This window comes from Corvus kubaryi, unplaced genomic scaffold (genome assembly GCF_017639235.1).
Source record: "Corvus kubaryi isolate FWS band 111438036 unplaced genomic scaffold, C.kubaryi_AGA036_p1.0 68, whole genome shotgun sequence".
NCBI classification, from domain to species: Eukaryota; Metazoa; Chordata; class Aves; order Passeriformes; family Corvidae; genus Corvus; species Corvus kubaryi.
The window spans coordinates 17815885-17829802 of record NW_024582056.1 but is presented as its reverse complement, the minus strand read 5'-3'; the positions used below and the strand labels follow the sequence as shown (position 1 = coordinate 17829802).

Here is a 13918-nt window from a genome sequence, read left to right as displayed (position 1 = left end):
GAGACCAGTCCTCCACGAGCAGTAGGATGCTGACCTCACTCCCTAGTCTGTAAAGCCTTCACATGAGGAAGGGAAGGCACACATTACTCTGTCTCAGTAGACCCACAACTTCTACACCTCTGCTCCTGCCACTGGTGAGAATTACTCACTGCATGGCACCACCACTACCACCATGACAACAGGGACACTAATATCTCCCTTCACCCAGTGACACACCTGAAAAAATAACCTTCTCCGTGATGGGATCTGTCAGATGATTCTTCTCAAAGATGAGGTACTCTCTAATCTTTGGGAAAGAGAGAACTCTGTTATATTTCTGCAGGATACTCGCAGCAACCTACCTATGAAGCCCAGCTGGAAGGCAGTCACCTGACCCTCCGTGGTAGAGTGCTAACTCCATCTGGCCCAAACATTTATTCAAAAGTCCTGGGTTTGTTAAACTTATGCCGTGTGTTGTGACACATTTCCTTGCAAAGGTTTTTGGAAATTCAAGTAGCATATATCAACCAGATGACGGTAATTTTCATGTCTTTCCAACACTTGACAGAACTCGAAGGCAGGACTCCCTCTTACGGGAGCAATGTTGGCTGAGCAATTTGTATATCTCCCAACATCTCCTAATTCTGTTATGGCACAGATATTTCACAGATACTGTCCTTGCCCATGGCAAGGGGGTTGGAACTAGATGACCTTTGAGGTCCCTTCCAACCCAAACCATGCTGTAATTCTATGATTTCTACTAACTCGCCTGGAACAAACATCAGGCTTAGAGACCTGCACTTCCCCAGAACTCCATAGCAATCCCTTTCACAGTCTGGCATCAAATTTTCTATCATGAAGTCTTCAGATACCAAGGCAAACTTGGAGTAGGAGGTTACATGCTCCCGCAAGCTATTTGGCTTCTCCATTCATGAGTTTGATAAAAAAAAAACCAGGATGAGCCACTTCGGTATTTTTAGGGTTTAGTCTGTTCATCTCCACCACAACCTCTCCTACAGTTGCTCTTATTTCAGACAGAGTCCCAGTGGAGTGCTCATCCCGATAAAAAAAAGCGTTCCCCGCAGGGGAATCTTCCCGCTCGGTCCCCGACGGCGGAGCTGGACAGCGGCCTCCGCCCGGCCCCGCCCCGCCCCGCCCGGCCCCGCCCGCCGCCTCTCCGCGGCCACGCTGGGGGCACCGGCGCGGAGTAGCCGCACCGCAGCTTTAAAAGGATGTTTTGGCTGGTTTTCTTCTCCCGCTTCTCCAGTTAATACTTTTATTTACTTATTCATTCATCGCTAAGCAGCTGCTCCCCGCTGTCGGTGGGGCAGCGGCGCGGTCGGAGGGGCGCCGCGGCTGCCTCAGGTGGCCCCGCGCCCTCCTTGGCCGCAACATGGCGGGCAGGGAGCCCTTCGCGGCCGTGCTGTCCGCGCTGCGCCGCTGCTACGCCGAGGCCGTGCCGCTGGAGACCTTCGTCCGGCGGCTGGGGGACAGCGGCGCCGGGGACGCCGAGGTGCTGCGGGCCGACGACGCCCCCGGCTACTGCACCTTCGTGGGGCAGTGCCTCGTGTGCGTCCCCCGCGGCGCCCGCGCCATCCCGCGGCCCTTCACCTTCCAGCAGGTAGGAAGGGGCCCGGGGGCGAGGGGCTGCCGCCCTCGCCGAGCAGCGAGAGCCCTGCCGGGGCTTCCCGGGGACCGCGCTTCCCGCGCTCCGTGCGTGCGCGGGGGCGGCGCGGCGGCCCTTGGCCCCTCGTGGCTGCTGCCGGCCGGGCCTCCCGGGCTCCCACAGCCATCCGCGGCTCATTCCTGGCCCCGGAGCCAGAGGGGAGCGGTGGGGGATCGGCCCCCTGCCTCCTCTCGGGGGTGGGAGAGCAAAGCCCAGGTGCCGGTGGGCGGATAACGCTGCAGGTCTGTGTGCATGGGGCTCCCTGACTCCCTGCGTGCCCATGTGGGTAGGGATGAACAAGCCGAATGTGGCCGGGGAGCAGCTGGGAATGGAAAGTGCCCCACTCGTGAGAGATTAGGGAAGAGGTGAGTAGAACGGGCCGTAGGTCAGTGATCGAGCCGAGAAAAAACGTCTCAGAGAGGGAGGACCGCTTTTTTCTTAGCGCCGCATGAGCAAAACTGTGCTGTGGTAGGAAGCAGATGTTGCGAACTTGTTGAGTGGGTTTTGGAATTGTGTACCGAGTCGTTTAGTTGAACTTTCCTTTACATAAAAGGAAATAGAGGCCTCAAGAAAATTAGCTTAGTTCCCTGGCGGTTCGAGCCTGCGCGAGCAGGTATGTACGGATGCGTGCCTGCAAACGGGGATCTGCGAACGCGGATCCACGGGCAGGGTGACCTGGAGGCAGTGGAGTCTGAGCTGCTGAGGGACTCAAGGGGAGTAGTGTAGGGCGTTCCATGGGCGTAAAAACCGGGATCAAAAGGGCAGATATTAAAAAGACTTCCTTGAAGTCGTTGGCTTGCGTTGCTACATGTGAACATCTTGCAGTACGCTTGGAAAATCTTAATTTTTGGGTGCAATGCTTGTGAATCATTAATACTGGTTTGAAAGTTGGTGTGTAGGGCTGTGTATCTTTGCATAAGTTTTTATTTAGAGGGTATATTGTGGTTTATGGAGAAGTAAAGAAAGCTGATTTTCTTTTTTCTTTGTTTCCTCAGTTATCTAGTCAGAGCGAAGTCACCACAAGAGTCGTTCAGAGACTGTGTGAAAAAAAAAAGAAGAATGTCCTCGCATATGGATACTCCTTACCGGATGAAAACAGTTCGCAGTTCCCAGTCGTGCCATTTTCAAAGTTATACAGCTACCTACCCAATACTGCCACAGAAACTCTTCGCATCAGCGGCTTCTGGGAGACACTGTTGAGCAGGATAGGGGATGATGTGATGATGTATTTATTGGAACACTGTGCAGTCTTTATGCTGGTTCCCCCTAGTAATTGTTACCAAGTTTGTGGGCAACCAGTTTATGAACTTATATCATGTAATGTAGACTCATCCCTGGTATTTGTTAGACAAAGGCTCTCAAAGCATAAACGTACTAGCTTGCTTAAATACGTGCAAAAAAGGCTTATGTTTCATAGAAATTATCTTTTAAAGTCATATGGGTGGAAATGCAGACAGAGATGTGAAGATAACGTCTCCAGAATGAGAAATGAAAGAAATAACAAGATACGAAGCTTAGTGCCCAGTGACCAGTGTTCTGCACAAGTTGTTTCTAAAGCAAGCAAACAGATCAGAGTGGTTACTGAACATGGGGAAAAACAGAGTGGCTCCAGTTCATGTGTTTCAGCTACAGCTCCATCCCTAAAAAGGAAGATTCATGGAGAACAACCTGAAATTCCAGCCAAGAGGGCAAAAAGAGGGGAGAAAGTGAGAGAGGAAAAGGCTTGTAGTCTTATTCCTGATGTAAACCAAAGTAGTTCCGAGAGATGTGAAACTGAGTATGTAGCACCACATTCTGAAAGTCTCATTAAAACCCCCCATATTTCTCAAAGAGGTAACAATGCTGTGTCTGGTCCTTCTTTAGTTTGCACATCTCGTGGCAGGAAGAAGTTTGTGTGGGGTAAAAGCTCTCTTCTGCGGGGAGTTCAGAGTAACAAACCTTTAGAGTCCAACACTGAAATGCAAGCAGAATCCCGTAGGAAAGGAGTAGAGGTGCATACGTATGAATCTCAGTTGGCTTCAGGACAAACCAAACCCATGGAGGGTATTTCTTCAAAATGCAGAAGGCAGGAAAGTCCCCAACCTCATTTGTCAAAGAAGTTACCAAATAGATTCCTGAGTTCTGCAGTATATGTTGAGAGGAAGTCTCTTCTGTACTCTCGCAGGAGTTTCCGAGAATGTTTTCCTAAATCATTTTTATTGAATCGCTTGCAGAGCTCTCAGGCAGGTGGAAGACACCTTGTAGAAGCTATATTCTTAAGCCATAACCAAAATCTGCCAAAACGCAAGCGGAGAAAGAAGTTGTTGCCCAAACGCTACTGGCAAATGAGGGATACATTTCAGGAACTGTTAAACAATCATGGAAAGTGTGCTTACTTTGCTCTCTTGAGAAAAAATTGCCCTGTTCGGATATCTGAAATCACTATGAGAAATATCAAGCTGTCTTGTCAGGCAGCCTTGCCTGGGGAAGCAGAGGTTCAGAAGCAAGCAGAACAGTTTGGGAAAGAGCCTACTAAGTGTGTGACAAGCAGCACATGTGAACCTCGTCACACTGATGTGCCAGACGACTTAGGTGCTTCCCTTGCAGAACCTGTGCATGGGGAGTCACAGAGTGAGGAGCAAAACCTAGGAGAGGCACGTGATTCAGCCCTCAGGGAGCTCCTCAAGCAGCACAGCAGCCACTGGCAGGTGTACATGTTTGTGAGGGAATGCCTGGACAAGGTCATCCCTGCTGAGCTTTGGGGTTCAAACCATAACAAGTGCCGGTTCCTAAAAAATGTCAAAGTGTTCATTTCCAGGGGGAAGTTTGCTAAGCTTTCATTGCAGGAGTTGATGTGGAGGATGAGAGTGAATGACTGCATGTGGCTTCGTCTAGGCAAAGGTACTTCTTATATTAAAGACCTAAGTGGTGGGGCTGTCAGGTGTTTGGTGTTCATGTTTAAGGTGGGAAGGGGAGGATATTGAACCTGGAGTCCGAATTGCTGAGTTCATTGGTAATAACCATAGCTGAGGGAGCAAACCTAGTAGTGTTTGTAACTGATGGTGGAAGGACGCTTAAGTTTGTCTTCCTTCCAAAACTTGTTTGCATTCATGCTTTTTGTGTTTAACAGAATGATGTTTTCATAAATATGAATTCAGAACCTGGGCTGAACAAAAAACAAAACTCTTTCCCATCCACTCCTGTTATCCAAATTGCAGTGACTCTGAAAATCCCTCGAAGTCTGATCTAAGCACGTAAGGAATAAAGGCTGTCTGCCTGTTAGTTACTGTAAGAGTTCAGAAAGAACTAAAAGCAAATCAAGACACTTGCAGTGGCATGTGTTCCTCTGCTATGGGAGTGAAAAAACCCAGGTTTTTTTACTCCCTCACATCACCCCTGTGAGAAAGATGTGAGTATGGGACCCATTCAATACAGGGATTGCCTACCATAGAATCCCAGAATGGTTTGGATTGGAAGGGACCTTAAATATCTAGTTCCAACCTCCCTGCCGTGGGCAGGAACCCCTTCCACTAAACCAGGTTGCTCAGAACCCCGTTCAGCCTGTCCTTGAGCACTTCCAGGGCTGGGACATGAACAACCTCTCTGGGCAACCTGTTCCAGTGCTTTACCACCCTCACAGTAAAGAATTTCTCCCTAACATCTGATCTAAATGTACTCTCTTTCAGTTTATAACCTTTCCCCCTTGTCCCATCATTACGTGTCCTTGTAAAAAGGGCTGTCATCATCCATCACCTTTCTAGAGCCCTTCTCTAGGATCAAGAGACCCTTACTGAGCACTGCTGCAGCCTGGGTAGTTGGTGGTGCAGAAGTCCCCAGGCTGTGCAGTCCCTGGCTAAAAAGCTCTCAGGAGGGCAACATCTGATTGTTCCAAATTCTGTGTGAATCCATTTCTGTTTAGTCCTCTTTTACAATGACAGGTGAATCTTCCTTTCCTCGAGTTTGTTCTTCAGACACTATCCTAGGATTTAAATCTAGGCTGAAGCTGTAGTCCTGTGGTTGGTTGCTGTAGGATCTAATGCATATTTTCATTTTTCGTGCTTCTATTCTCCGTTTATACAATGTGGGTTGCACTTCCTTGACGGGTATGCTTGCAGTGTTTATTCTTACCTGATAGTGTACGTGGATCCTACAGTAATGTGAGCTGAAAATGGTATTCTTTTGTTAAAAGGTGCAATAAGTTCTGAAACTATTACAGGTTCTTTCTAGTTTAGGAGGAAAATAGAAAGTCAGATGTTTGAGAACTGATGTCAAAAATAGGGGAGGTTACACTTTCATAAGAAACTCTTGATTCTAGGAAATATATTATTTCTTTATTCAGAATCTGTGGTTCAAAACTACACTTTTCAAGATTCTGAGGAGTTAAATATTTTAAAAGGCTTTATTGTAAAGTGTGTGTTTGATTCATAATCATTTGGAACATCTTATCTTTAAAAATGTAATGCCCCCTTCTTTGGCCATATTCCAGGAAAAGCAACATATAGGCTTATTTTAATTTTCATGAGAGTATTCCCATGTGCTTGATGTTTAAACATGCATTTAATTGCTTTGCTGCACTGTAGGTATGGTTGTTTTTTCCTCCAAAAGTACTAGTGGTTTCTCAACAATTTCCTAAATTGTAGTAATTGTTTACGTCTGTTGTCAAGAACTCAGAAAAGAAATAATCTGTTTCCAGAGCAGCTACCTATCAGCATCCTGATTTAATTTGTGTATTACAACTGCATATTGCAGCTCTTCAGTTAGAGAGTTTTCCAACAGTGGGTTTTTTTCACTGATGTTACCTGGCTTCTGTTAAAATAGTAGTAGTCTTTTTTTAAGTGCTGTAAATACGTGAAAATGTCTCTGCCCTGGAGCATGCAAAAACTAAAGAGAGTAGGAAACTGAAAACTGACTTCCATTTTATAAATTTTAGTGTCAGTTCTGTTGCATCAAAGTTAAGCTGTTTTTAACACATTCATGCCATAATCATAATTTGTGCTAAGCAGCTAGACTAGTATTTCTGTATAGTTTCTTTAAGAATCCTGTTTCATTTTGGCTAAAATCTACTCTTTAAATGTAATTAGAATAATTATTATTGGAAGTTGGCCAAAAAACTGTTATTGTAGCCCAGAGTCTTATTCCCTGCTCATCCGTATTTAGACGTAATTACAGATTTATGTGATCATAAAATTGACAGTAGTTAGGAATGCTCTGGGTTCATAATTGTTGTCCCATCTAAATATTGGAAGTACTGATGGACTTCAGGCGATTTGAATTTTTTCCTTTTTTTTTTCCTTTGGCTGCAGCAATAGGTTTTATATAGGATGTCTGAAATAAAGCCTAACCCTGAAACCAATTAATTTTCATGTAATTGGGAAATCTGAATATCATTCTTTTCCCCAAATCATCCCAGTTTAATTTTGTTAATTTTTACAGTATACCTAAGTATTTTCAGTCTTTTGCTTCTTTTTTTTTTTTTTTTAAGCTTTATATTGTAGTAGACTTGTTCCTTTTGATTTTACCTCTCCTTTCACAACAATCTTGCCGTGGTGCATTAAAGATCTTGCACAATCAATGCCGAGGGAAGAAAGTAAGTCTTTGGTCTACTATGGTGTGTGTATTTGTATCCTCTATGTCAATTTGTTACTGCAGGTTAGTTCCTGTATTTGTGCTTTAAGCTTGGGTCAGTTGCATTATTTAATGTCCTGAAAATTTGGAGTGGCAAATCTGTGTAATTGCTTGTACTTACGGTTTTTCTTTCTCATGACCTCAAGCTAAGGCAAGAATGTTGCGCACGTTTCTTGTTTGTGTGTTCTGTTTCTTTACTCATACTAAGGGTTGATAGTTACTATAACTACCTTTGAATTGTTTATTGAAGGTGGTCACTTTGTTCCTGCCGATGAACATTGTTTCCGTGAAGAACTTTTGGCCAAATTCCTATACTGGCTGATGGATACCTATGTTGTTGAGTTACTCAGATCATTTTTCTATATCACCGAGACCATGTTCCAGAAAAACATGCTCTTCTACTACCGAAAGCTTATTTGGGGCAAGTTACAGAACATTGGAATTAGGTAATACTAGAAAACTAATTAAGTATTAATGGATAGATATGTAGAAATCATGTGTTTTGTAGTGTAAAGTTACATTTCTGCTTTGATTTATTGCCCATTTATCCTCCTTTTGTTTGCCTCATTTCCCAAAGGAAAATTCAGCCTGTGACCGTAGCATACACAGTTTGTAGTTTCAGAAATATTTTGTGTGAGAAAACTGATTCAAATTTAGACTTCTTTATTAGAAGAGACATCTTTGCAATAGCAAAGTCCGTTATGAAGAGGATTTTGTTTTGATAAGTCTGTATTTTACACCTTTTAACAATGAGTAAAGCATAGTGGTAGAATCCCAAGGTAACCTTGTGAAAGTTCATTTTAAAAATACTCAATTTGCTTCAGCTACTTTAATTTAGAAATAACAAAACCAAGGCTCTGCTGAAATTCTGTAATACTCTGTTCATAAAAATCAGGCAGTAGCCTAGTGACTTTAGGGTTTTTTTTTTTTCAAGGTTAAGGGATTTAGAAGCTGCAGCTCCTTTTGTAGTACAGCTGGAATTCCATGCTGGTTTTTTGGTCCTAAAAATGCATGCATGTATTTAAGTTAGGGCATTATTTAAGATTAAATTTTAAACAATTAAGTGTTAAAACAGGAAAGGCAATTTTAATGAACAGTGTTGTGGACCCATCTCCCTAGTTCACATCTTTCAGATTTTCATTATAAATTGCTGGTGTCTGAGAGAGCTTTGGAACTGTGAAAAATTAGCATACTTTGTCTTGTGTTTTTGTGGCTATTTTATATGGTAAACCTTTTGCTTTTGCAGTGATCTCTTGGTCCACGATATTACGTGTGATTTTTTTCCCCTCCTGCCCCGTCACTCCCTGATTTCAGCATTGATTTCTCCAATGCCATTCTTTGCATTTGTGTTTGCACTTAACGGAGTCTTGATGTTGTTTGCAGTTGTAGCACAGAATATGCACTTTAAATAGTAGTGGTAGAATGTAATTTTCAGTCCCACACATTCTGTTTGTCTTGTCTTCAAACTAACAGCTGTAGTGTTGCAATTAGTGTTTTATGGAGTTTTAATGTACTTAAAGACTATTTTTTGGCACAAAATATGATCAAGTACTGACATTTACATACTAGAGCTATAATAAAAATAATAATAGAAGTAGTAAATAATAGATTTTTAGTGGGGTTTGTGATTAAAGGAAAACAACTTGGGATTTAGCTCTTTTGTCCCTTTTCCCAGTTTCCCAGAAAAGCCCAATGTGTAAGGACAAGGTGCTTTGAACTCAAGAGACCCTAATCTAGAGTCTCATTTCTTCTGATTTCCTCACCTGGCAGGAAGCCCCTTCTCATCTTTGGCTTGGAAGGCAGGGTATTGGAAGCTGGAGAAACATCCCAAAGAAGTGCTGCTGCATGCTTGTCAAAGGCGTGTTCTAAGAACAGGATGTTTGCTCTTGGCTGCGGGAGTCCTAGTTTGTAAGAACTTCTAGTCTGATCCCAGCAGCTGCAGTTAAGCTTCACTGACAGGGCTTTCCGCACTGCTTTTTCAAGTGTGATGTGTACTCGTGAAGCCACGAGTCCAGCTTCCTGCATTCATGCAGGTGGCCAGCTGCCAACTTCACATGGGAGGAGAGAAATTGGGGTTTACAGTTACGGGGGTACAGGTGTTTAGGGCTGCCTTGGCCATTTTGAGCCTGTTCAGACACTGCTCTTAACCAGCTGGTGTTTCCATGCACTGCTGGTGAATCAGTGCCAAAGGCTATTGAGCTGCTTCCATCTTCGCTGGAGGAAGAGTATCTGCGGACCTCTGTTGTTGCCCTCATGGCTGTTTTGTTGTTCCGGTTCTCCTCAGCTGGAGCTGCTCAAGGCAGTTGCTCTGAGCTGGTTCACAGGAAGGCATTGGTAGCCACTGATTCCTGTTGAGTTCTCCTGCATCCTCCTTTGGAGGAAGAGAATGGATGGAACAGGCTGGACTCGGTGGACCTGGACCTTACTTGCGAGCTTGCCTTTGCATTGACTGCATTGTCATTAGGGAGTAAATCCTCATCTTGAAGGACTGTCCTTATGAGTAGATCATCCTGGGCAGAATCCCACTCAAGGATATGGAGCACGGTTCTGTGAGGGGCCTTGGTTCTGTATATTAGCCTTGCTGTATTGGTGGAGGTCAGAGTGTGCTGTCATTGTACACAGACAACTTTGTATTCATTTTTGAAGCTATATCGAACTTCATTCCCCAAATTAAAAGCAGGATTACTAAGAAAAATATTTTATGCTACAGTTACTTCAAGTTACATAGCCTGCAGAATGTAAAGTTGTGTTTCAAAAATAATGAACCCAATGTTGTGGTGACAGCACCTATTTTCTTAAGGCTCATGCCCTTGCCACACACAGTGGCTGCTGAAGATTAAAAATGCTGCAGAAATTCTGAATCTCTCCCATCAGATGGAGGTGAGATGTCAAAAGACAGCAGGACCATCTAGTCAAGTTCCTTCAAGTTGCAGTGCTTAACAGCACTGTGGGTGCCAGTGAGGGCAGCATGGTTCAGTGGCTGCTAGATTAGCACACATTCAAAATCATTAGCACTGCCATAAATGCCACGACATAAGCAATGAATGTTGCTGTAGGCACAATGGCATCCAGTTCCGCAGCTGGCCAGAGGTAGGAGTGAAGATCTGCCAGTAACGGGCCTTTGACTTCACTTTCAAAGGAAATAATATTTTTTAAAATAAGGATAGAGGTTCATTGGGGTTTTTTTCCCCTCCAGTCTTGAATGTGAGCTGTAAAGAGATGGAGATTTGATCCTTAAATTGTTTCTGTTGAACTGGAGTTACTTGTTTTGTCTTGGTTATTTGCCTAATAGTATAGTAGATGATGTTTTATGTGTTCAGCAAGGAATTAATTCTATAAATAATAGTTATCCCTCACTGTGGAAAGGCAGTCGTTTCTGCTTTCCTTTGGGCAGCATCTGTACCAGGAATTTAATTTCAAATTTTGAATATAAATGCTCAAAACTTTTTCATTACCTCAACTCCCTGGCCCTGCATGCTACTATCCCTTCTAGGTATCATGCACTGTATCCCTCAGACCCGGAGTCCCAAGCAGCTGGATCATGAGCTTGTATTTGAGTTGTATAGGCATACAAAAGAGAAGTGTTTGTGTGCCTCTCTTACCTGCATTCTTGGCTTCTCAGGTGTCTCTTAGAGCATCTTTACCAGGTTTCCACCATTCACCCACTGCCTTTTGTAATAGTGTAGCCTCCTTTTGCTAAACCAGCCTGCTGGATTATGTGGGTTGTAAAAAGTCTTCATGCAAATTTAGATTGATGTCCCGTCTTTTGTGAGGACTTGGAAATTGCCTCACCTACTTCCCAGGGTAATATCATAACCACTAGTCTGTAGGGCACATTTTGTCCGTCTGAACAATACAAGCAGTGCAGGAGATTGATCCAGGTCTTTTATGTTGCAGGTAGGGTACTTTAACATTGCATCTTAAGTAGAAACAAGGGCTTTTGCTCCACCACCATTTCCTGATTCATTGTATGGAAAAGTATTGATTTTGATGAAGCTGCATAGAACTGTAAATCCTGAGGGGGGATCTGGGAGGAAAACACATTTCCCGTTAAGGTGAACTTGGGAAGCTCAGAACCTGTGACTTAAGCGCCTTTAACGTTCTTCGTTATTTTCTGCTGTTCATTTCAACTGACAGCTGCTCATCAAAGCCCTGGATACCTAAAGCCCTTATGTTGTCTGTGTATCCTAGCACCTTAGTTAGCTGTAACTCCTAGTAAGTGGTAGATCTCCTAATTGTTGGGAGTAGAACAGCCCATTACTCTTTGTAAGTCCTTCCCAGGAGCTCTCTTAGAATAGTTTTCAGAAGGTTCTTTTCAACTTTGTTAATGTCTTTCAAACTTCTGAAACCATGAGCAATATCCAACTTCCCGTTTCTTGCATAAAACATATGTCAAAATTTTCATATGTATTCCACTAATTTGTGCTTAAATTTTAATTTGTTAAAAGGGGTTTTTATTTGCATTGAGCAGAAATGTGTGGTCTCTTACTGTATTACATTGTCATTAAGATACTGTGATACTGTTCTGAAATTCAGAATTTCATGTCAGTTTCTGCAGAGGTTAGTATTTGTATTGTCTTAGAAAAGTGTTTGGCTTTAGTTGTCATAAAGACGTTGAATGTTTTGTTTTCTGCCTTTCCTGTTGCTTACACTAAGTGTGTATTTGTATTTTAGAAACCATTTTGTCAAAGTACAGCTACGGCCTCTGTCTTCAGAGGAGATTGAAACTATCCGTCAAAAAAAATTTGTTCCTGTGGCATCAAAGCTCCGGTTTATTCCCAAACCAAATGGGTTGAGACCCATAGTAAAAGTGAGCGGTGTTGTTGAACCACAAGCACTCAGCAGGGAAAGCAGAGAAAAGAAGGTTTTTATTTTCTTCATTGTTTTATGTGCATTTGATGTTGGTAACTAATAAATGGAGTAAGGACTTTTGTTACGCAAAACTAGTTTTAACATGGTGCACTGTAACATTCTAATCAGAATGGCTGAATGGGTCTGTTGCAGCTTAGCTTCTCCCTTTCCAATGCTTAATTACTACAAGCCTCCAGTTCCAGAATCACAAACTTCTGTTTGCAAACCTGTCTTTAGGAAATGAGCCCAATAGAATGATGCAACTTGTAAGGTAATCCCGTTTTCTTGGTATGGATGAGTCTGGCCTGTTGGGATTTGCCTGAATACTGATGGGTGCATGTTGATCTGTGAAACTGTCTGTGGAGCCAGTGAACAGTGGTGAGCTGGGTGTGTTACAGAAGAGTGCCTAAGGAAGGGCAAGGAAGCTGGAGCAAGCATAGTAGAGAGACAGGAAGGAAGCTGAGAGTAACTGCAGTATGGGAACAGAGACAGAACACTCAGTGCATAGAATAATCTGTTTAACAGGGCAGTTAACTGGAAGACATAGTGGCAGCCCAGTTTCACCATCTTGCATGGCTGCATAAATTGCTTTTCCTTAAGGCTGGGTCTCATTCACAAGATTGAATATTCCCCAGGTGGGTGAGGTGTCAACAGCTTCATAGCACTTTCTGTTCACGCTATGTGATCGCAGACCAGATAAAAAGAGCATCAGCTAAAAGCACATAATATTCCATATTATGGTGTTTACAGAGCTAATCAACCTGCACGACTTCAGTGCTGCTCTGATGTGCTTGACTATCCCCACAGCTGAGTTAAATCTTAGCTCAATTACTTGGATAAAGTACCTCCAGAGGCCCAGCTGATGGTGCAGCTGGAGTTAGCATAAAGTCTCAGAGCACACCTTCTGTTTGCTATTCTTGTTGCTGTCATTATCTCCAGCAGAGAGAATGAATGATATTTAAGAAGTTTTTTTCAGATCAATGGTGGTTTTATTTTCTGGCATTTATCTGTTTATCACTCTAACTATTACACCTTGATTTCCAAGAGTCAAGTATAGGAACAAAAGCATTTTCCATAGGATGTAACTGTACCAAAATAAAAATCTCTGAGACTGTTTTGTCACTTTGAAGTAGTTACTGCAGTGATATTCAGGCTTTCTGAAAGCTTCAGTTGAACAAAATAATATAGTAGATACATAAATTTAATCTCAAACTTCATGTAAATTTGTTATCTTTGCATTGCACAGAATTTAATGTGTTTCAACATAGTTTAAGGTGATTTTCTTTGGTCTCTTTAGATGAATCATTACAACACTCAACTGAAAAATCTGTTTAGTGTGTTAAATTATGAACGGACTATAAACGCCAGTTTTATAGGCTCTTCAGTGTTTGGGAAAGATGATATCTACAAGACATGGAAGCAGTTTGTTACAAAGGTTCTTGAATCTGGTGGTGAAATTCCTCCTTTCTACTGTGTAAAGGTATGTATTTTTAATTAGATATTTAAACTAGCTTTTCAAAACCAGCTTGTGCAGATACTTTTATAACTGTATTAGCTGTGACCTGACTGCATAATTATTTCTTTTTCTAAATAAAATTTTGTGCATACCTAACAGACTCTGGTTAGTTTTTTGATGGGGGTGGTTGATTGCTTTTTGTGGATGGGTGTCGCTGCAGTAGAGCTTCCTTTACTTGGGTGTTTTTCTGTCCACTTTTTTGTCATGTAGGAGCTCTCACTTCTATACATGTGCTGAATTTTTTGCAGTTACATTTAGCTGGGTATCAAAGTGGGAGAAAGATACAAGCTCAGGTAGGCTTT

General features: G+C 42.9%; 1 protein-coding gene across 2 annotated transcripts in view; it reads left to right on the top strand.

Annotated features, from left to right (window-relative positions):
- The first annotated feature begins 1164 nt into the window (after window positions 1-1164).
- The window catches only part of TERT (telomerase reverse transcriptase), a 28581-nt gene continuing 15827 nt past the window's right edge, over window positions 1165-13918 (top strand). For both annotated transcript variants that reach the window (XM_042048869.1, XM_042048868.1), the window contains exons 1-5: window positions 1165-1600; window positions 2641-4525; window positions 7500-7695; window positions 11924-12113; window positions 13398-13580. In XM_042048869.1, coding sequence (XP_041904803.1) covers window positions 1373-1600; window positions 2641-4525; window positions 7500-7695; window positions 11924-12113; window positions 13398-13580 — 2682 coding nt within the window. In that variant the 5' untranslated portion in view covers window positions 1165-1372. The remainder of the gene's footprint in view (window positions 1601-2640; window positions 4526-7499; window positions 7696-11923; window positions 12114-13397; window positions 13581-13918) is intronic.